This window comes from Vipera berus (genome assembly GCF_964194415.1).
Source record: "Vipera berus genome assembly, chromosome: 1".
NCBI classification, from domain to species: domain Eukaryota; kingdom Metazoa; phylum Chordata; class Lepidosauria; order Squamata; family Viperidae; genus Vipera; species Vipera berus.
In genome coordinates this window covers 173,089,362-173,113,172 of record NC_138202.1, presented here as the reverse complement: position 1 = coordinate 173,113,172, position 23,811 = coordinate 173,089,362, and the positions used below count along the sequence as shown (strand labels likewise).

The following is a 23,811-nucleotide window of genomic DNA, read 5'->3' as shown; positions in this document are numbered from 1 at the left end:
CTCTAGCTTGATGCCAAGCATTTTTATAGCTGGAGTTGAGCTACTCTCTCTAGCAAAGAGAGGGAGATCACAGAAGACCCAACTTCACAGTTGTTCTGAAATCCAACTGGATGTGCAGTTGGCAAGGGGGGCAGGAGCCATTCCTCCCTGGAGCCAACCAGCCAACCAAAACACTGCTTTTCTGTTAGCATTCGTCCCTCCCACAAAAGCCACCATCGCCTGACATACCTTTAAAGTAGGCAACACTTCAACAACTGCAGGAATGTCTGGAGAAAAGTCAGTGGAATGATCAAAAAAAGCAAATTGGAATGAAAGCCTATCTGGTTTCGTAAATTTTTAGGAATTCTCCGATGGGAATCAAAGAAAAGTAAAGCTTCCCCGCTAAAACCCAAACCCACCAACCTTTTTTTTCTTTTTTTTGCAGCTCAGCTTATATATACTTTTTTTTAAAAAGGAAGAAGAACGCTGGAAGAAACTTAACTCCCAAGATTAGTTTGGGACTAGCCTGTTGTGTTCTTGTTTCCTGGGACTGGAAGTGTCGGCTCTTCTCACAATCTCTTACAATCTGTCTCTAGGCGTTAATAGTTGATTGGCACAAACATTTCTCCCTAGGGTGAAGCTAAGTCCTGCGGAGTTGAGGCTTTCCCCCCCATCTGCACACGCCAAGATGCTGGCACAACCGCTTGACTACCATAGAAGGCCTGATCTACGTAATCTCTGCAGCACAGCTCCCTGGCCTGGGTTTCTAGGAACCCCTGCAGCCATGCGGGGAGTCATCAAGGAGGCAGCAGGTCCCCCGGCTGAGGAGGAAGCACCCCCCCAAGACAGGATGTGCCCTGCTTGGCTTCTGGCAGACCTTGGAACTTCTGCAATGCAGAAAGAACCCAACCGCAGCAAAGGCACGGACGAAAGCCCAGCAGAGTAGAAAGAAAGTTTAAAAAAACACACAATGAAAGCAACCTCCGAAAGGTGGGGCCTTGGGGAGAAAATTCTCAACGTCAAGCAGCTGCCGAGGCTCCACGTTTAGGTGGCATGGCACTGAATTTGTACGTTCGAAACTATCCTCAAGAATCATGTAAAACGACATGAAAAAAAGGGCTGCTTTCCCCCCCCCCAAAAAAAAAGCTTGAGGCAGGACCTCCCTCAATTAACAGAGAAGAAAGTACGAGCCGCTCAAAAACAGCATCGCTGCCTGCTCCGCAACTGCAGCCAGGGGATTGGAGGAAGTCCACAAGCGCAAAATATTTAGCTATCTGGCATTTCGCTAAGCAATCTCCACAAGCTAGCGCGAAACAGCTAATACTTTCCAACCCCCACGCCTCTCCAAGGTGCCCAGACCCCCTCAGGCTTGATTCAGAGATCTGCAGCCTGCTTATCCTTGGGCTTCAAAAGGACAAGAGTGCAATACTGCGTCACCGCCCTAAGAACGAAGGGGCTCAAAAGATCGGCAAAGGAGCCAACAACTGCAGAGCCGCGTAGTAGTGGCTGCAGATATGAACACACGCTGGAAACCCTGTAGGAAAAGAGCTGATTGGCAAGGAGTGAGAAAAAGGAAGGAGGAAAGTTCAATCCAGGACGGAGAAAAGGGGGAAGAAAAATTCAATCCAGTGGCTGAACCAGAAAAACCACATGGTTTCACTTTGGTCATACCATTCAGCACAGTGCAAAAGAGCTGACCGAGCAGGCAACAAGGCTGGGAGCAAATGCAATCCAATAACATGCTAGAAACAATTCATCCTTTTTGCTTTGTTTTTTTTAAAAAAAAACATTGAAAAGGTGACCTTTCCCGGAATGGTTCTAGTTGTACACTGCCAACTAATTTCAGTTGCGAGCCTGTGTGTGTGTGTGCGCGCTACGGGCTGAGACAAGGAGCCCGGGGAATGATCTAGCTTGGCATGTGAATTCTGTGGATAAATAAGGGTGCCTTTCACCATTTGCTCAAGTACAACACAAAAGGCTTTTGTCAGCACGGGGTGTGTGATTTCGGCTGCACGTTGCCAGAGCCAAATAGAACCGATATGTTTGTAACAGCATCTCATGCATCATGTTTACATGCTCTGCTTCCAACACAACCTGATTTTTTTTAAATTATTATTTAAAAAAGAAAACACTGGACCAAATCAATCCTATTTTGTTTGCGTCTTCCCTTTCCATTAGCTAGAAAGAAGCAGAGCCTGTTTAAACAGATACCAAAATACGGTTACGGATCAATCGGAGTGTGTCACTGCTTTGTCTGGGAACTGATGTGCACACAGTATCACAGGGCAGACTAAAAAAAGTCTTACAGTAGCATGACTGCAATCACAGTTGAGTACTGGAAAAGTTTCAAAACTGAATGTCCAACACTATTTTGTCTTCATAAAGAGCAATCACGAGCATGATGGCAAAACCGAGGACGAGCCCCAAGTTCTGGAGGATGAATTGACCCACTGGACAGTAACCGTGCTCTTCGTTGTCTCCATCGCCATGAAGCATCTCCGGAAGCTGAAAGGAAGGAAAGGTCTGAATTAACCCTTTTTTTAAAAATCAGGCAGTCCCCATCTGCAATTCAGAAACCAAGAAGGAAACTCTGCTTTGAAATGATGGATCTGCACTGACAGAGGGGCTGGGACAGTCTCGCTGGCTGAGGCTGCTTTTCCCACAAACTTCTCCTGCCACGGAGTTCTGCGCATTACTTCTGTGGCTTAAACTCTGATTTCTGGAAACCCCAAGCTATATATGCACAAGCAAGCTTACTTCACTTTCCTGCATAATCAAGGATTCCAGTATTACAATCACAGAACTGGTTTTATTAGTTTCTCCATTTATCTTAACCCCAATTTATCTGGGGGTGAAAATAAACTGCTACCCATCCAGCCAAAGGAACTTTGGACGGCAAGATATAACCTTGTCCACGTTCATTTTTCTTGGATTTACAAGCAGATGCGGCTATTCTTAGCTTATAGTTCAACTACTACTCCCTCCCTGATTATTGTTGCTGCTCCCTTTGGACAAATGGTAGCCTTCAACTGCCATCTTCTAATTATAGGAATCATCCCACCAAACATTCTTCAACTCCATTATTTGCTTTTCCGTGCTAGGAATCCATGGTCATTCCTGGTCCATCCTCTTGTGTGCAAGCGATTCCCATTCTGGCTCTTTCTATCTAGGCCCCTTTCTTCTTTTGTGAAAAACTGCTCCCTCACTGACCTCCCATGTGGCCTGGGTCTTCTGGAATTAGCAGAGCTGCATGGGCCAAAGGGGTCTTCCTCAGCCTGAGAAACCTGCAAGACTCCAAACGCTGCCCTACCCGAAAGGCCGCAGGCACACAACACTACATGTTAGAGGAACTTACCATGTCCACAAGGGCCACGTAGAGGAACATGCCAGCAGTGATTGCAAAGATCCAAAGAGTGATATTATTCGCATATTGTCCCACAGCTGTTCCTATTAGCATTCCCACATAAGCCATCATCGCCGAGAGGAGGTTGTAAACGATGGCCTGCTTCACAGTCATGCCCGCCTTCAGAAGTACAGCAAAGTCACCTAGCAGAAAGGCAAAAGCGATAGCACAATCGCAGGCTTATCCAGTACAATCAGGGACATTCTTACGAAAAAGATCCCTGGCGCTTTCTGTCTCTGTCTCTCAATAGATAGATAGATAGATAGATAGATAGATAGATAGATAGATAGATAGATAGATAGATAGATAGATAGACGATAGATAGTTTTCTAATTCGTTTCTTGGCTAAGAAATTCTGGTGGTTAATGCTGTTGACTAGGGAATAGCATGACAAGGAAGAGAACATGCTGCAGAAGGGAGAGAAAGGCATGCAACCCTTGAGTTGCCCCCAAAGGCTTGACCATTCAGTAACAGTCTAGCCCAGGGGTAGGCAACCTCTGCTCTTTTATGACTCATGAACTTCAACTCCCAGAATTCCTGAGCCAGCATGGCTGGCTCAGGAATTCTGGGAGTTGAAGTCCATGAGTCATAAAAGAGCAGAGGTTGCCTACCCCGGGCTAGCCGTGTTATTCCTTTATATCTCTATATCAGAGTGCCTGCCATCCATTACTGTTACATTTGGCTGCCTTTATCCCAACAAAACAGGAATGATCTCTTGGACAAAGGACTGGCTAGCAATTCAGCTGCTGTTGCTGCTATAAAAACAACAACCATGTTTGTAAAGCGAATGCAGAGTTTGTTGCAGGATAAATTGCAGAAATAAAAAGAGAATGAAAACCAAAGCAGCAATGCGTAAGGGACAGGAGGCAGTTGACATCTTTTAAAGGCTGTAAACATGATCAGCTGATCCTTTCCCGAACTTCTGGAACTGAACAGGGGACTGCACAAAACTGCTCTGTGCCTGACTACGTAGATTTGTGACAGTGAAAGAAGAGAAAGACAGGGAAACCTGCTAGACAACGAAGCCCAGCGTTATCCCCGAGACAGCGAAGCACCCGGGGGGGGGGGGGGCAAAAGGAAATTCTGCTAAAACCAGAACGCTAGAAACTTAAGTTTACCCTGTGAGAGAGGAGGGCAACAAGACATCTGAACGGAAGAAAGATATGCACGGGGCTGTGAACAAGATATCGCGTCTGTACAATGCAAGATTTGCACAGACTGTGCATATCTCCCTTACACGCTACACTATCCATTCCTACATTCAGTCCACTTAGCGGGCAGACCTTTCTCAATTTCAAGACATTCCCATTATCCAAAAATATCAGCCAAGCCCAGCACACATAAGCAGTCCAGGAACTTTTACATATGAACCACCTATTCTGTGGAAGCAGCTGCCAAGCCTATCAGACACAGAAACCACGGGCCTCCTTCCAATAAAGTCTGCTCAGCATTCCTTTTATCTCCAGCAATGCTGCTTGGCTTCAAGCGGGTGGCAGCAGGGGCCAACCTGGGGAAGAAGGCCACAAGGTCCTCCAGAGATACTTGCAGCCAGAACTGCTGGCCTCTGATGATTTAACAGCTTTTGTTTTTAATATGACTACAGCTGCTTGTGTTTTTTTTTGTTTTCTTTTCCACCGCTTTTCTGAAATACCTCGGTGTACACAAGCGCGCCACACCTTTGTCCCCCTGGCAGTTTTCATTTCTACTGGCGTCAACCTGAATTAGGATTTTTATTTTCACCGTTCCTCAGCTGAATTCTGAAATGAGCAAGGCCTTCACCCTTAAGAAAGCAGCTGCACTAGCTCTATGGCTAAAACCAAATAGGTTCGGAGTATCCCGAGCTATATAAATAATCACGTCTATTAATAAAGCATTTTTTGATTCACAGACCCAAAGAATAAAAAGCACAGCTGACATCACATTAGCTGATTACCCAATTCATGAGGGAGTTCATGACAAAACACCGCTACGGATGTGCTGATTCCTCCAGTTAAGCCAGCACTGAAAGCAGCTCCTGGAAAGGAGAGGGACGAGGGTAGAGGACCAAAGAAAATACAAGTTTTCAATTGGTTAGCTTGACAAGGCTATTTTCAAAGGAAACCATCAGTGATGATAAAGGCAGCATTCTTGGCTGAGAGATTGTCAGGTTAACTAGAAAAGTAATGGCTCAAACGCTCACGTTTTCACTTCAAACTACTGAAACGGGTTCATGGGTCTACACGCTAGGGCAGGGGTGTCAAACTCAATTTCATTGAGGGCCGCATCAGCATTGCGGTTGCCCTCAGGGGGCCGGGTGGGTATGGCCAGGGTGGGCGTGGTCTACTGGGTGGGCGTGGCCAGAGTGCGTATGGCCTACTGGGTGGGCGTGGCCAGCTCTAGATCGTTTGCATCAAGGGTGCCTATGGGGGCCTGGGCAGGAGTGGGCCAGATCTGAGGGTCTCTGGCAGAAGGAGGGTCTCTGGGCCAGGGCCAAGGCAGTGGGGGCCGTTCCCTCACTGTTTCCAGGATGGCTTCGCGGGCCACATGAAACCACTTCGCGGGCTGGATTCAGCCCCCGGGCCTTGTGTTTGACATGTCTGCGCTAGGGGAAAAAGGAGTTGCTCGGGAATTTGAGAGAATGGACGTCGGAAACTTGACACTTACAAGGCTCCAAAGAACCATTTCAGACCCAACTCAGGTCAAGAAAACTCAAAATCTGGAAAACTCTGCTTCGGGCTTTGGATAAATACAACGTATTGACACAGGAGTCAGATTTGCCCTTCCTCCAATCAACAGATCTCAGTTGGGCATATTGCCCTGCCCTGCCCCCCCCCCTGAAGCAGGAAGATTACATCGCCAAATGCATTTATGAGCCCCTTTTGGAGTGAAGCAGCTATATCACAGGAAAACTTCCAGAGATATGCCAAGGGATCCATAATCAAGAACTCACAAAGAGAAAGTGGCATTTCTTAACGTAACTGCAATGCTTCCCGTGGCCCATATGAACTAGCAAATAATTTGTGGCTGCAGAGGGAAAAAAAAGCCTTTGCTGCCTTGAAAAGGACTGAGGAAAATGAAGAGTAGGCCTTTTATCTATTGAGGTGCTGCATAATCTGGCAGGATAAATTGCAGGATATAGAGCCTTATTTAGCACCCCGACTTCCCCTGATGAATCTCTCTCGTGTTCTTTTTCCTCTCTAAATCGGACACACGCGAGCCCATTTTATTTTTCTCGCTGCAAGTTCATTTGTTGCAAAGAGCATCTCATCTCATCCAATCCTATCCCCCATGTCCAAGCCTTTTGTTTTGCTTACCAATGGCCAAGCCGTCGCTAAAATTGTGGATCCCATCTCCCATTATTACCATCCAGGCAATATTAGCTATTCCGGTCTCTTTTAAGTCTTTGCCAGAATGGCAGTGTCCATGAGAGTGATGGGAATGTTTATGTGGCCAGAGATGGTTGTGCTTCCTCGCTATTATTTTAACATCTCGATGATGGCTCCCATATTCCACATCTGAAAGATTGTTGCTCTGGGCATTATGAGAGAGGTCATTATGGGAGTGGAGCATCCGATTTTCCTCTTCGGTAGTAGACGGTTGGAAGGCCTTTGGCAGAGAGTCAAGGTGGCCATCCAAATCTGTTAATTCGGTTTCATTAAGTCGATCATCAGACAGTACAGAATCATCTGCTCCTGAAGGGAATGAGCCCAAGAAATATGTAAGTTAACAAGGGATGACTAGGAAGCATTAATTAGGATAGCAGTGCTGCCGATACCTAAATTAGCCTTTCCCAGGAATACTAAATGGAGATATTTGGGGGAGCCTTATATTTGAAAGTCATGCTGCTGATCTTGATTACAACGTAGAATATTGCTGAACGTACAGCTACAAACACTTGACATTACATGGGGTAGGAGAGGGGGAAGAGAGGTGTTTTTATGTGAGACAGAAGAGATGGAACCAGAAAGCCTACTGTACATTAAGCGCAACATGCTAAAATATATTTAATGTGTTTGCATGTACATAAATGAAATGAAATGAACCTTTATTGTCAAAGTACAACCATGTATACATTGAGATTGGCTGAGCCTCCCTTCGTGCCCCCACCCCCAACTTACAGTGACACAAACCCTCCATCTTAATACACCATGTGAGCTAATTGCACAACACACCGGCCTCGCAAGTCAATCATGCATAAAGTTTATAAAATTATATCCCGTTCAAAAGCCTAACAGCCCATGGATAAAAGCTGTTCTTCAGCCTGTTGGTACGGCTGGCTATATAAAAATGAGGACATGAGAACACATGACATAGGAATATTTGTTCATACAGCAGGGCAGGTCAAAAACCTATGTCTATGTGGTCTTGTATATGTTGAGGTCAATTTTGAGCACATACTTGTCAAGGAAATGTCCTAAATTCAGTTGTGTATGTCTGAAAGCGGGGTAGAGAAAAAAATACACCCACAACTTGGACAGCTATAGATAACCAGGATAGACATTGCTAAAATCTGGCTCAATAATTCTTAAGTCTTCCATAGTTGTATAAGTGCTAATTTTCATATGGATATGGACTTAAATATAGAAGCTTGTATGTATAAGCAGCCCCAACTCTAGTCCTAACAAAGCACATTCTGACATTACCAAAGTAATGGGTGAGGAACCTAGGGACAAGGTAAAACTATAGTTCAAGTTCCTAAACAAATCCTAATCCCAGAAGACACAAATAAGGTGATATCAATCAAAATGGCCTCACAAAATTATTAACACAACAGACCATATGCTTTAATCTTGAGTCATATTTTACAAAAAGCATGGTTTTCTATTTTGGCTTCTAGCTATTAACTAGGATTCAATCATTTGACAATGATGCATTGGACACACAGAGATCAAATGTGTGTTAATTTCCTAATTTGTAAGTGAGAACATACAAATGAGAAGCCAAACTGACAAGCCAGTTCATAATAAGCCCCATTGTTTTTAGAATTGTAAAAAATCCATACTTTTGGTGAAAAATTAATCAAGAATTTTATTAAAGCAGTCCTCCAAATATTACTTGAGCAACATTCAAAAATATTCTCCAATGCAGTATCTGCTCCAATAACATATATACATCATGTATATAATATATACACATGATGTATATACTGTATTACACATACACATAATAAAAATACATAAATGAAGATTTAAATTTGAATGAATTGGGGAACACGTTAACATTTGATGATTACATTTGCTTTTATTAAATGACAGCAGATCTAAATATTATTCACTAAGTGCAGAAGAGTAAGTAAGCCGATAGTCCGTATTAGCAACTGAGGTAAGATACCAAGGCTGCAGTGATTTAGTGCCCCCTGGTCATAAATGAGATACCTGCTAGTGGCTTGAGTTGAAGCCAGTCAGCATCAGGTCTGTTTAGCTTATGATCTGAAAGTTTCCTTCCAATGGGGGATTCATCAACCTTTTGTTTTTTCTTGCACCATTTCTCTTTTGTCTGAAAGAGACAAAAAACCCCAAGCTTTAAGTGACTACAAATCTCGAAGGGAAAGGGAAAAGGCCCATCGGAACAACTGCCTGGAATAATACAAAGGAACACATTCCCCTAAAGATCCTGAAATTGCTCAGCTTTAGAACCTTGTTGAAGCTAATTTAGGCAATTGGCAGAAACACAAATCCATCTTTTTCAACAAAAAAGTCTCCCTTGTTAAGAATGTTGTTGTGCCACTTGCCAATTCCACCTTCCACATTCTATTATTTTGTTCAAATGTATTTCATTGAACTATGCAGTATATCTTTTGCTGTGACTCTTGCCAAATGGTGCAAAAATTTTCACAAGACATTCACAACTATATATGTATATATACTGTGTGTGTGTGTATATATATATATACACACACACACACACATACTGTATATATATATATATGTGTGTGTGTGTGTGTGTGTGTGTATATATATATACTGTATATATATATGTGTGTGTGTGTGTGTGTGTGTGTATGTATGCGTGTATGGGTGTATGTATATATGTATGTATATATGCTCCAACACTGGAAGTTTTTAAGAAGAGACTGGACAGCCATTTGCCTGAAATGGTATAGGGTTTCCTGCCTGAGCAGGGGGTTGGACTAGATGATCTTCAAGGTCCCTTCCAACTTCTTCTTCTTCTTATTATTATTATTATATGTGTATATGTATATGTATATGTATATGTATGTATATATATATATATATATATATATATATATATATATATATATATATATATATATATATATATATATATATATATATATATATATATATGAATATGTGTGTGTGTGTGTGTGTGTGTAATGAAGTAACTAAACAAGGAGTACCTGTGGGCTGAATCAGATTTCAGCATTTGAATCCAGATCTCTGCCTGATCCTCCAATGTATTATTGGCTACTTTTGGAGACCAAGCAAACTTGAGGGATGGAGACTTGGTACAAAAATAAGTTTGACAGATCCCTGTCAGATGAACACAGTAAGAGCTAGCTGACTAGCTGAAATTATACTCGAGACATATTCCTCCCACTCACATTTCCTTTACTGTACAATCTTATTATACCTTAGAAAAGTAGGATTTGTCAAAACATACCCTTTGTTTCTTATAGTGTTTGTACATTCGTAGGCAGTGTTCGATAATGAACAAAAGGTAAATCCCTCCAAGGGCCACAAGTCCTTTCAGCACAGCATCATATTTTTCTAGGAAGCTCTGAACCGATCCTCCATGCTCATGGGAATGGCTGTGCAGATGTTGGTGCTCGTGGTGATGCTCATGCTGGTGGCCCTGATCTTCATGGTGGCTGTGATTGTGGGCTCCTTGGGACTAATGAACAGGAAAAAAAGATGTTATGCACAAAACTTTTCCCAGCGGAAAGCCAAATCCAAATGATGTGAAATGATGCATTCTCAGCTACAGAATAGTGATACCGAGTGTCATTCTTATCCTTAAAAGCAAGCATGACAAAGATCAAATTGGTCTAATACTCTGTTCTCAGCCATGGTAATGTTAGATCAGGGGTGTCAAACTCAATTTCATTGAGGGCCGCATCAGCATTGCGGTTGCCCTCAGGGGGCCGGGTGGATATGGCCAGGGTGGGCGTGGCCTACTGGGTGGGGGTGGCTAGAGTGCATATGGCCTACAGGGTGGGCGTGGCCAGCTCTACATCGTTCGCATCAAGGGTGCCTATGGGGGCCTGGGCAGGAGTGGGACAGATCTGAGGGTCTCTGGCAGAAGGAGGGTCTCTGGGCCAGGGCCAAGGCAGTGGAGGCCGTTCCCTCACTGTTTCCAGGATGGCTTTGCGGGCCGCATGAAACCACTTCGCGGGCCGGATCCGGCCCCTGTGTTTGACATGTCTGCGTTAGATGGTTCCTGACAGTTCAAGAACAAGCTCATAAGCAAATGCAAAATAGTTTACGGATACACATACATACACACACACACACACGTGTGTGTGTGTTGTGTGTGTGTGTATCGTAAACTATTTTGCATTTGCTTATGAGCTCGTTCTTGAACTGTCAGGAATATATGCCGATTCCAAATAATATCTTGGGGAAATGATTTTGTGATTGCAACAAGTGCACTCTCTATTGTGAAGCCTTAAGGATTTATTTCTTAACAGATTCACTTGCAAGATTTTGAGGCAGCAAGACAGAATTATTCATTCAGTTGCTTGTTAGTTCAACTCTGCCTAACTTTTTCCAAAGTTAGGAGGCTCAGAATTGGATTCTCGCTGACTGGCCTATACCCCCTATTTGTGGAATAGATATAACTCCTAGCGAGGCCTTTTCTTCACATCTTCCCAACTTTTCAAAAATAAGCGAGATACACAAAACCTGACTTCCACTCAACAGGCATTATTTTCAGTCTATCTATCCACCCCTGCTTGAAACAGATACTTCACAAGTAAGCGAAGCAATAAGCACTAGGCTGAACGTACATGTGGTAGCAGATGAAGTAGTGCATCTCCGCTCATGGTTCCTACAGCAAGAGCAACCAGGAAGGTGAGGAGGAATTTGAAGCATCCCTGATTGATTATAGGAATCAAAATCACGCCTAGCAAAGACAACAAGCTAATAACTGTGATAGAAATGATGCCACAGATCCAGGCTGCGAAAAGAAGGGAAAATACGAATTAGAAAATAATTCACAATAAGTCAATAAATTATAAACCCAATATGAAAAGAAAACATTATTCAAAAGGAAACCTGCTCAGCTAAAATGTAACTGTTGCATTGTCTATTGGAATAAAATACCATTAAAATAATATAAAATAACATTATGGCTTACCATATTTTCTGGCATATAAGATGACTTTTTAACCCATGAAAATCTTCTCAAAACTCAGGGGTCGTCTTATATGCTGGGTGCTGAAACTTTAGGGACAGGGCTGGCTGGAAAACCTGGAGCGGATCTCCCATTAGGTCTGCGCAGGGAAAGCGGGACCAATTGGAGAAGAAGCTGCAGTCTGATTTTTTACAGGCTGGGGTCTGGGCGTCTTTCCTTTTAAAGTTGAAGAGCAGCTGCAGTCTATCCCAACTTGAAAGGCAGGTGGGGAATGCAGCAGCCAGAGCAGCTGCTTAGCTCTAAGGACACATTTGACTCAGGAACTGGGCGGGCTGGCTGGAAAATCTGGAGCAGATCTCCCATTTGGGAAAGCTTTAGAGTGAATTAGGAAAAGTTTAATCCACTTGCACTGTTTTATGTTTACATGTTTGATGACAAACAGCCTTATGTTTATAAGTGACAGTTTTCCTACTAAGTACCTGCATGTCATAAGCATTTGAATTAAAATTACCATATTAAAATCAAATCTGATGTTTTTTAATTTTTATTTGGTGTGCGTTGGAAGAGGGGTAGTCTTATACGGCGAGTATAGCCCAAACCCTATAATTTAACAGGAAATGTAAGGGGTTGTCTTATACGCCCAGTCGTCTTATGCGCCGGAAAATATGGTATTATGCACTTTTCTAACAAATGCGGGCCATGTGACAAGATTTTTTTTGATAAACATATAGTCAATTAGATTAAATTATAATTTTATTATAACAGTGAATAAATTACATTTCATCTAAATGGGTTCATCGGAGTGCATTTCAATACTGTAAACAACATGGATCATGGACTAGTGAATCTATGTTATTTTCACTGTTTTCACTTACTGACCTCCTAAGGATTTGGGGGTTTCTAGTACTGTATAGGAATTTCCAAGTAAAGACACATACAAGATGCCTTCTAGTGAGGCAAAAGTATAATCCGTGTTGTCAAATGGGTGAATGTCTCCTACGTAACAAATATGCCTCTTGTATTAATGGCAACACAACCCTGTTGCTCTGCAGAATACCCTTTCCTTATAAGTTAGCTCTCTCCAGAAAAAGTGCAAATACGTGTATGAAATTCATCAAAATAAAATGCAATTGTCAAAACAGAATGCAATACAAGCGTTGTTGCTGGAGGAACGAAAAGAAGAGAAAGCTAAGTGGAAGACAGATCTCACAGAATTATTTATGAAGCAGGCATGGATCATATGGGGCGTCCGCCAGATATTACATGCTTCACTGTTCTTCCACTCACTTAGGAGAATGAATAAATACGCCGGATCCTACATTGTTATCGAAAATACATAAAAGACTTAGCCATGTCATTTGATGCCATCTCATGGGCAGTTCAAGTCTTAAGTTTAGGCACCAGTCTATATATTTATTTGATTTTTTTTTTAAAAAAATCTGACCTGTATTACTTTATAAGCAGGGCTTTTTTTGTCATAGAACGCTCAGAATGGAGTTCCGGCACCTTTTTTGGATAGAACCTTGTAGGATAGGCAAGGCGGGTTGTATGACATGTGTGAGTTCCGGCACCTTTTTCTTTTACAAAAAAAGCACTGTTTATAAGTAACTCAAAGCGGTAAACATACTTAATTCTCCTCTTATTTTCCTCACAACAACAACTCTGTGAGGTGGGCTGGAATGAGAGAAAGCGATTGACCTAAAGTCACCCAGCCACTTTTGTCTGACTGCTTTGAAAATGGCTTTCTTGTGCTGAAAAAAGAAAAGTCGTCTCACAAAAGCTGAACAGTGGGAGAACAGAGCGTATTTAATATATCTGAAGTGTAAAAGTTCTACTTCTTGCTCCTCTGGGTTTTTTCTCCTAGAAAATCTGGGAAACAGTGGCCCAGTCTTTTAAGGATTGAATTGTCAAGTTCATGAATACAGCATCTTGATTTAACTAAATCCCCTAAGGCCAATTCTGCAGTTTTGGTTCAACGGTAACACAAACATTAAGTGTAGAATGTAAATACAGTCTTATAAAGCACCTTTTGAATCAAAGCTATTTATATCTAGCAAGTTTATATTTATTTTCGCAAGATATATAGTGGGAAAAACAAAGTGTTTGCAAAGGAATGATGGAGTAAAAATGGAGAGGAGGAAGATAAGAAAGATGTAAACACAGGGACCAATGGAAAGAGGAGAGAGATGAAGCAGGAACAATAAGGGTGGAAAAAAAATTAGTATCCGGAAAAACTGATGTGACACGTCTGCAAATGAGAACAGAAGGGATATTGAAGCACTGCCTGAGTGCAGATTTTCCAACTTGAAGGCTTTCAGATATCTTGACTAATAGCTGCCATCATTCCTCACCAGTAAGACCAATGATGACGCTGGCAGGAAATGTTGGGTCTGAAAGATCAACGTGCTTCAAGGGCATCAGATTACCAGAGCCTTACCTGTAATTTTGTTTTTCAACTAGCAGAACGGAACAATTGTTAAAGCAATAATTAGGAAACTGGAGAACTCTTTGTTTGTATCAAAGATCATCTTCTACGTCCAGAAGAGAAACCAGACAGGTTCTTGATTAGAATGGACAAGTGCCACTCATATAAACTGAAGATAATTTTATTTGTGCTCAGAAACACTAGCTACCTTTAAATAAACTGCCTCTTGTTCCCCCTCCCACCAAATTAGGTATCTTATGGTGTTGCAGGTCTTTTGAGATTATCGGTTTTTCATCACCTAATTAAAAAAATGCTTCTTTCAAAAAAGAAGCAGTTATCAATGGAAACTTTCTAATTAGCCTGGTTTAAAGACATATACAAGCTAACAGGTTTTCTTGGTATTTTTTTTAAGCATACACAAAGTCAAATTTGACATTTTAATTGACACAAAGTGCTTAGCAACCTTTCTATAAATTCTAGGGTCAAATCTGATTAAAACAAGACTACCCGGAGAAAAGAATTATTTGCTAACAAATTCAGTGTAAAGATTATTTAGTGTTATGAATCTTTGAATAAAGTTAGCAAGAGTGGAGCTGATGCATCACTACAAGAGATTTATATACAACGTTACATTTTCATAATGATGTTGCAGTCATTAAAAATAATTACCAGATCATTTTTTCTGACAATTATTAATATATATCCACACATACTCATTTGGTGTTTTATTTCTGAGAATGCTAATAAGCATCTGCAAAACTAATCAACACTCATTATTAACAATCCAAGGAAGAGCAATCCTCTCCAAGCTTTTTCTACAGCTGCAACATTTGTGCCAGCTTTAAAACAAAATGTTATTATTCATCATTTGACAGTTTCATGGGAATCTATGAATATCTATGCGGAGAAAGGTCCACATATAAAATGCCTCTTTTAAAAAAAAAACAATATCAAGCAACTTATCCATCAATTTCAAGCACCCACTGCACATAAATGGCACCTCCAGTGTCATTATATCCTGTACCTTCCTAGGGTGTCAAAAATGTTCATGGTTCAGGTCGTTTTCAGAATACAATGGACAAGCCAGACTGCAGTTTTTACAACTTTGCTCTTGGCTTCTATGGCCAGGTTTCAATGGCCATAACCGGGTAGATGGTATCACCTTTCCTTTGAACCTTTCTTATTCCATAGGGTTGAAATAATGGGATTACCTTTAAGGAGAGCTTTCTCCTAAACAACATGCGTGCAACCAACCTTGTCCATTTTTAAAATTTTCTTAAGACTAATTGCCCTTGTAGCACATAAAGCTTTTAGCATTTTGAGGCAGTGGGCATATTTGCAATGTTGAGAATATGATATGCACGTGGCCAATCAGAAACCAGGCCTCTAAATGAAAGTAGAGGCTGTTCTCTGCCATCCAATCTAATCTCCCAGGACATTCATTCTCAACTCTGTTTATTTCTATCTTCCTTTTTTTTCTTTCCTGGACCAGTTTAACAGATTTTCAAATACAGCATTTGACTGCAACTCCTGATCATTTAGGAATGCTTTGGGGGATACAAAATGGGGCTCAAAGCATTATTGGACACAAAAATAAAGTAGAAAGATGAAGTTTCACTTTGTAGCATGCCAGATTTCCATTTAAATGTCTTCAGTTAGATTTATTTATTTTTTTTAAAAATGGAATATAAAATGGAGAATGGAGCCTTCAGTCCCAACAAAAATATCTGCCTGGGCATCAACTAAGAGGTGATGCCCACAAAATTACTCTTCATTCTTCTACATGGGTTCATCATAAGTGATTTTTACCAGGTCCATACAAAACAAAATAAACATGAAAATCTTATTTGTATAACAAAGCCACAGGCCATCCCCAAGTGGTTGCCTTAAGCAGACATTTAAATATAGGAATTCCATGTCTGCACCTTAGCCAGAGATTAATAAATAAGGCCTCGGGTTTTGAGGTATGGTTGCTTCTGTACAAAAGGCTGTACTATAATTGTACTTATTTATAACAGGGAATACTCCGAATGACTCTGCAAATAGGCAACAATGGGTGTTCTAGGAGCTGTCACAATTTGGACTGCTCATGTTATCCAACTGGAAGTCTAAAAAAAAAAATCAGACAGGGAATTAATACTGCCCCATTGCCTTGAAGATCAATATAAGCAAGAAAACGGGATTCAACAGTGGATACAATATGTGAAGAAGGATGACTCTAGGAACTTAAGTGGATTTCCCAAACAAACAACCAAGTAGGCTGCTTCTATTACTTGAACTGGCCTGACCAAGTTAAGGAGATTTTTGTGAGGCTATTTATATCCAATGAAATTACATTAGCTAATCTGAAAATCCACAAATCTTTCAGTCTACTTTCTTCCTCACCTGAAGCACCAGTTTTCTCCACATTCCCGAGAGATACATTGTTTCCTTTGTTCAAGTCTTCGAGATGCAGGTCTTCATAATGTTCAATACAAAGTCGCTTATCAATCTGATACAGCAATGCAGGGCACAGATAAGTAAATAAGCTGGGAGAAATTGGAGAACTGGGGTGAAGGCCATAATGGCTTAGCAGCTGTGTGACATTTAAGCACTGCAAACAAATTAGGAAGAAAACAATTAAGCAGGTCCTACCGTTAAAGACTTACTTAACTACTTAAGTCTCGTAAAATTACACGGTCTCTTCTGTCATTTGAATTGCTACCTAGCCCATGAACCATCACATATTGAAGGACCTGGGAATATGAAATGTTGAGTAAACTATCTATGGTTTGTTTTCTGGAGGGGAAATAGGGAGAATTTATTCATTACATCTACTGAGAATTTTAAAAGATTAAACCTAAATTCCAAGAAATGTTTATCCATATTAAAATCCTTCCTGGGAACGGTAAACAGTATTTCATCATTAGCTGACTGAAATGACATTTCATTTTAACCAGCCAAGGATGATTAAATATTTGCCTTGCGTGTTTTAAACAGCATGCAAGATTAAGAAATTAATCAGGTCATCGAGGAAGAAATTACAAAAATCTGTTGGTCCTATAAACAAATAAAAAATACCTTGGCTTTATCTTGAGAAAACCTAAATAGCTACACAAATAACCATTTTTCCTGCTTTATTAAATATTAGTCATGTTCAACAATGACCAATGAAACAAGTATCTATCTATAAGTCCTTAGCTATATAAACCCTTGTATAGTTTCCTCTCCCCCCCCCCTTTTATTCAATTATGTCCAATTCTTGGAGACTGACTGGACAAGTCCTTGCAGTTTTCTTGGCAAGGTTTTTCAGAAGTTGTTTGTCTTTGCCTGCTTCCTAGGACAGAGAAAGTTGGGTGGCCCAAGGTCACCCAACTGGCTTTGTGCCGAAGGCAGGGCTAGAACTCCCGTCTCCCGCTTTCTAGTTTGATACCTTTACTCCTACGCCAAACCGACTCTCTAGTTCAGGGGTCCCCAACCCCTGGTCCATGGACCGGTACCGGGCTGTGGCATGCCAGCAAACGGTCTGCACAAACAAGCAAAGCCCCACCCATTGGATGCAGGCAACATACAAAACCATGCACCCTCCGGCCCGCGGAAAAACCTTTCTCCACGGAACCGGTCCCCGGTGCCCAAAAGGTTGGGGACCTCTGCTCTAGTTCTTCCTTAGTTTACACAGTTATATAGAATAGCGACTTTTAAAATTTGTAATGTCAGCACAACAGCTGGCTCTGATGGGCAAAAAGGTGGGGAAGGCTACTTTTTCTTAAAGATTCATAATGTTCTTTTTGGGCTTATACAGACCTCTTCAGAAGAATGCTCATCTTCATTATGGTTCTTGTGATTAGTATGCTTCCCCACGCTGATTTGTTTATCAGGTGCCTCTCGCTTGCTGGTATGTCGATACCCATCCCCGCTCGCAGGGTTTGGGTCTTGATGTCCATGAGTAGCTGAATGATCATTATTGTGTTCATGAAAACGTACATGTGAGAAAGACACATCGTGCACGTGGTCATGTTTGTGGACATGATTATGTTCATATTGCTCATTTGAGTCATGATTGAGAGTAAAATCTTGTGTTGTAACTCTTGAAACTTCCCTGTTCTTCATTTTCCGCCATTTCTTAGGGTGCTTACGTAGTTTTCTTTCAGGCTGTTCCTGAGTAGTATTGGTCTCCGTGGAAGGCTCATGACTTGGTTCCCCGTGATCACTGGTGTCAATGGAATCATTATGAGACTGATGAGTATTGTTATGGTCAATGTGGCGATGTGCATGGCGGCGGTGATGATGCTTGTGGTGTCTGTGATTATTAGAATCATGAGCATGTCTACCATCAGGCTTCAAAGATGGTTCTGTAACTTCTGTCACTGGATCACACTTCTGGCTCCTTTTGCTAGACCCTTCGTTCGCAGTCTGATTTTCTGAGCTTGTGTGATTATGGGAATGAGGATGGTTGTGGGAATGAGAATGCTTTCCTTCTTGTGTATCTAGTACATCTAAGTAAGAAACATAATCGTGGCCAATGTCCTCATGATTTATTTCTACTATTTTAATTTCTCCAAGGCCAAGGCTCGTCATCAATTTCTCCAGGCCACAAAACGACAATTTTCCATTCTCACCATAACGATTAAAGAGTTTTTCAATGTAGTATTTCTGTTTAACTTCAGCTTCCTTACTTGGTTCAGGCTCGGTCCTTTCGTTCTCCGAGATTTGGCAGTCATTGTGGCTATGTTCACCTTCATGGCAATGGTGACATTGATGGAAGACAAATGTCAGCAAACAAATGAGACAAAATTGTGTGTGCCTATGAACCTTCATTTCCGTTTTCTGCAAGGAAAGAAAAAGGAAAGCTCCACCTGTTAATTTCTTTGGGGGTGTTGCTGAATTACCTGCAGCAATAAATGTAGTTTAAAGTGATCGGAAGTATAGTTATTAATTTTAAAAATACTTTTTAGAATAAACATGTAAGCACCTATGTAAGCTACATATAAGAAACAGACCATGAAACTTCAATCAAAAATATAAAAGTAATCTTACCTATAATTGCATTTTAACAGATTTATTTGTAAATCAAAGAGTTATCGCTATGCCTATACAATTTCTTGGCCACTGTCAAAAAGCAAATGGAAAGTATAGTCAAATTGGAAAAGTACATTCAAATTCCTATTTATGTATGGAAAAATAATGTTTTCAAATTTCTGTATATTAGCTAGTCACCAATTTCTTTTAGTGTCATATATACTTATGTTCAAATTAGAAAAAAATGAAATAAGAGAGAAAAATTTTGTTTTACTTAATTAAAAGTCTTTGGGGTGAAAAACATTTTCCAAAGAGCTCATTTTTCTTATTAAAATGTCCATTCATTAGAAGACTGCCTTAAGACATCCAAGAGTACCATTATTAAAAAAAAACCTATAATCTGTTTTTAATATATGAACACATTAAGAAACACGCCCATCTTGAGTATTTTGAACAGAATGTCTTTTTTAAACGTAATTACAAATTGCAGGTCACTGATTTTGTTCTATTTTTGTATATTTAAAATTAGGGCCCATTAACCTCATGGATGTCCTGCTCTGGCAATGTAAGCTATAAAAGCTGACATTTGTTCAAGCAAAGAAGCTGAGGTAAATTTTAAACTGATGATTTACAATGGATCTTGTAAAGCTGTAAGAGAGCAGGCTGCTCATAAAATTGCCAGAACTGGTGCTGGTTTCTTCCTCACAACTCCCTCGCCCCTGAATTTATAGTAATTTTTTTCAGGTCAGGGTTTTTTTTTGTCTTGGGAACGGCTGGAAGAATGACCTGAGAAACTAAGCCATAAGCAGCAAGAGGATTTGAATCATAATAAAATAATTACTACTTTTTATTCAACCCTTCATCTAGTGCTAAAGCTGCACGGTGATCCTGCATGATAAAATTTTGCTGATTATCGAGGGACTTTTTCACAGCCACACATAAACTTGAAATTTAAAAAATGCCTTCTAGAATTGCACTTATTGAAGAATTTTGCATATAAAAAAAAGACAATTCGCTTAACCAACAATAGCTCATTTTACGTCATAATCACAAATCAATCCATCTTTTCTTACGACCCAAGAGTGTATATGTAGAGGTAGGTATGTATATGTGTATGTATATTATATACATAGTGTTCTTTCTATTTGCAAAAACTGCCAAGAAATGGAGATACGTCAGCCCTCCAACATAGACCAAACGTGGAAAACAAACACATGCAAGTTAATACTACTTTTATTTTGTTAAGAGTAACAGAATCTTGTAAGTCTGAATGCACTTCCCCCACTTCTTCCGTTTATCTTCATAAGAAATAGATCATGTCTGAGATGCCTTTTCAAATTTATATTTCTATTCCAGAATCAGATTTATTTTATCTGATTGTTGTCTTGATTGTGGCTGCGCTCCTCTTCCTCAAGGCTATCTCTTCTGTCAATTACAGTGACTGTAATAGGAATAGGGGAATATACAAAAGGTGCAGATCACAGAGCAAATCTCTAGGTTTATCTGAGTATGATGCAAAATTACAGACTTAGTCTCTTGCAGTCGCACAAGTGCTCATCATGCTAAATAAAACCGGGTCTAACTATCTGCAGAATAGAATGAGTCCAATGCCACAAATGTTAAAAAAAATCCAATGAGGCTCTGAAATAAATCTAAGCCAGGTATATGCATAAGTATAACATTTCAAAGGTCATAAATGTTAGCTTCTCGTTCCTTCTGGTGGCCTAAAAAAAGCCTGACATCTCAGGACAATCTAAATTATATGCCACATGTAAATTAGTCATGCAAGTAATTTTACAAAATTACATGAAAGAAAGTAGCCTGGGTTGCATCATAGTTGGGAAAGACAAGGTCTTATGTATGGGCTACAGAAAAATGTAAACTTCTGGCTTTTAAAAATAGATTGAAAACACAGCAGTAATTTTCATCAAGTGGCTTGGCAAAAAAGAGTTTTCTCTCCTCTACTTTTCTGAGATAGTCATAGAGAAAATGATACCAAATTGACTGATGGAGAGATGAGAAGTTCCATCCTTCCTCCACTAGACTTAGCATGAATTCTGAAAGTTTTAAGCAGAAGAAGGAAGTTTTTGTTGATGTGTATTTATTTAGGCTAAAAGCAAACAGATTAAAATGGATTAAGAACAATTCTGTCAGGGTTGTTTAATGTCAACGGACTGAATTAGATCACTGCTCAAGCTTCTCCCTTCCAGGAGTCACCCTGTGACTGAGGTAAAAGCTATTTCTGAATACGGTATAAGATAAATATCAAGCTAGTAGCATCACTCTGGTCTGCCTTATCTTACAGCACAAGATCAGATATCAGGAATTCTGCACAAGTTATTCTCAGCAAAGGAAGGATACAGGAAGATATAACTGTAAAAGAATAGGACAGATTCCTTTCCTTACAATCGCTTCTGTCCCATCCCAGGGCAAGTCTATTATCTGAAAGTCACCTATTGCAACACAAAGATTAAACAAGGCCAAAGGGAGAGCAATATTTGTGGAAGAGATGACTCTGAATTAACTAATGAAATAGAACAGGGCTTTTCAACCTTTTCACCCATTGTACCACTTTTAGGATAATGCAATATCCGTGTCAAAAACTTGACCCCCCCCCAAAAAAAGGGGGGGAATGATAAAGTACAGGTAGTCCTCGACTTACAACAGTTCGCTTAGTGACTGTTCGAAGTTACAACAGCATTGAAAAAAGTGACTTATGACCATTTTTCACACTTATGACCGTTCGGATGCTTGGCAACTGATTCATATTTATGATGGTCACATTGTTCCAGGGTCATGTGATTGCCGTTTGCAACCTTCTGACAAGCAAAATTAGTGGGGAAACCAGATTCACTTAACAACCATGTTACTAATTTAATCTCTTTCTCTCCCTCTCTCTCTCCCTCTCTCTCCTTTCTCTCTCCCTATCTCTTTCTCTCCCTCCCTATTTCTCTCTCCCTCTTTCTAGCTCTCTCTATTTCTCCCTCCCTTTTTCTCTCCCTCCCTTTTCTCTCCTTCTCTCTTCTTTTCTTTCCCTTTCTCTCTCCCTCTATCTCTCCTTCCCTCTCTCCCATTGTCCCTTCCTTCCTTCCCTCCCTCTTTGCCCCTTCCTCCTTCCTTCCCTCCCTCTCATTGTTTCCTTCCTTCCTAATCCATTTTTACCAAGAAACCTGATGCCACCTTAACTTTAACACTTCTATCATAATCCAAGCAACCACGCCCCTCAAATCACTTTACAGACATAAATTGAGGAAAATTAATACTCGGTATAGCCCAAGCTGTCAAAAGAAGACATGCTCCTAATGATAAGAAATATTTTCTGATGGGGGATTTCCAGTTAAGAAATCAACATGAGCTCATCATCGCTTCCTAACAATAAGGCCACTTAGGCATCCTGAGCCTCCGTTATCAGAAAGAGGCTCAAGAGGAAAAGGGGCAGCTGGAGATGCCCTGAACTGTCTCGTGCTCACCTGCCCGCTTACTGGAGCTGCGGGCCAGGATTGAAAGAAACACAACCCGTAACGGGAGGCGGCAGCCATGATGAGGCCACTCGGAAGCATTTTCATCTCTCCCGCCATAACCTCCCCTCCTGTCTCTCTCTCACCCGCCATCGTAAAATAACCCTCCCCTCCGCAGTGGCTCCCGCAGCCTATCAGAGAGCAAGAGCCACGGCGGCATGCCCTCCCGCTCAGCACAAGAGTTTAACGGCATCACCCAATTACAAGTCGCTTGACAAGGGACAGTGAACCAATCAACGATCAGAGTTGAGTCTCTTGTGAGGTAATGCCTCTCGACATGCGGCAAAATTGATATACAGACTTCTGGACTTCAACTCCCAGAATTCCTCAGCCAGGCACGCTGGCCCAGATATCGATTTGGAGGTGCGGAGAGGAGTGGCCGAGGGCTGCCTGTGTGACCTGCCATGCTGCTTTTCAGGTGGTAAGTGCTTCTTTGGGGCTCAGCAGATGCGCCAGGATCAGTGCCGCTTTCGGCCCATACATTTAACCCACCCAAAACTGTCCCCTTCCGTTGCAGAACAAGAAAGGGGGCTTCGGGAACCAAAACAAAACAAACTGCCAGGATTTCCTAACCTGCCCGACACCCTCCTGGGTGGGTTGCTCTAGATAGCCAAGAAGCAGCATCGGCATGCAAAGGAAGAGGTGCTGCTTCTGGACAAATGTTTCCCCCCTTTCCCACCAATGTGCCCGATCCAACACCCCCTCCGCCAACAAGGCGACTCTTTGGGCTGGCCCATTTTGTCCCCAAGAGTCCCCTTTCAAAAGAGGATACCAAAGCCCCTGGTGCACCACCCAGATCACCTTTCCCGTCTCCGTAGGGCAGCCGCTCACCAAGATCCCCATGACATCCGTCCAGAGCCTGGAGAAACTCTCGGGGATGCTGTTGTTGCTGCTGCCGCTGGCAGCTGCTGAGGCTTGCTCCTCTTCCTCTTCTATCGCCCGCCACCTCTCAGCCACAGTGCGGCTCAGCGCAGGCAAGTCTGGCACCGCAGCCTCAAAGCTCTCTCGCCTGGCCACTAGTCCAGCCTTCCTATAGCCGGTCTTTTCTGGCCAGCCTCTCCAGCATGCTGCCGTCGCTTCTTTTCCTTGGCTCTCATTCCCCACAGGGACGAACTCCCACCCCCCCCCAGGGCAAGGGAAGGTGGGAGGCTGCAGGACCCTTTGGGAAATGCCCACCAGACTCGGGCTCAGCT

At 41.6% G+C, this 23,811-nt stretch overlaps 1 protein-coding gene across 1 annotated transcript in view; it reads right to left on the bottom strand.

Moving 5' to 3' along the window:
• Positions 1–6: 6 nt before the first annotated feature.
• Positions 7–23,811, bottom strand: part of SLC39A10 (solute carrier family 39 member 10) — a 35,153-nt gene continuing 11,348 nt past the window's right edge. The window contains exons 2-10 of the mRNA XM_081314533.1: positions 17,886–18,908; positions 16,488–16,695; positions 11,331–11,500; positions 9,986–10,216; positions 8,737–8,857; positions 6,676–7,053; positions 5,316–5,396; positions 3,335–3,525; positions 7–2,484 (exon numbers count right to left, since the gene is read on the bottom strand). Coding sequence (XP_081170659.1) covers positions 2,326–2,484; positions 3,335–3,525; positions 5,316–5,396; positions 6,676–7,053; positions 8,737–8,857; positions 9,986–10,216; positions 11,331–11,500; positions 16,488–16,695; positions 17,886–18,899 — 2,553 coding nt within the window. The 5' untranslated portion in view covers positions 18,900–18,908 and the 3' untranslated portion in view covers positions 7–2,325. The remainder of the gene's footprint in view (positions 2,485–3,334; positions 3,526–5,315; positions 5,397–6,675; positions 7,054–8,736; positions 8,858–9,985; positions 10,217–11,330; positions 11,501–16,487; positions 16,696–17,885; positions 18,909–23,811) is intronic.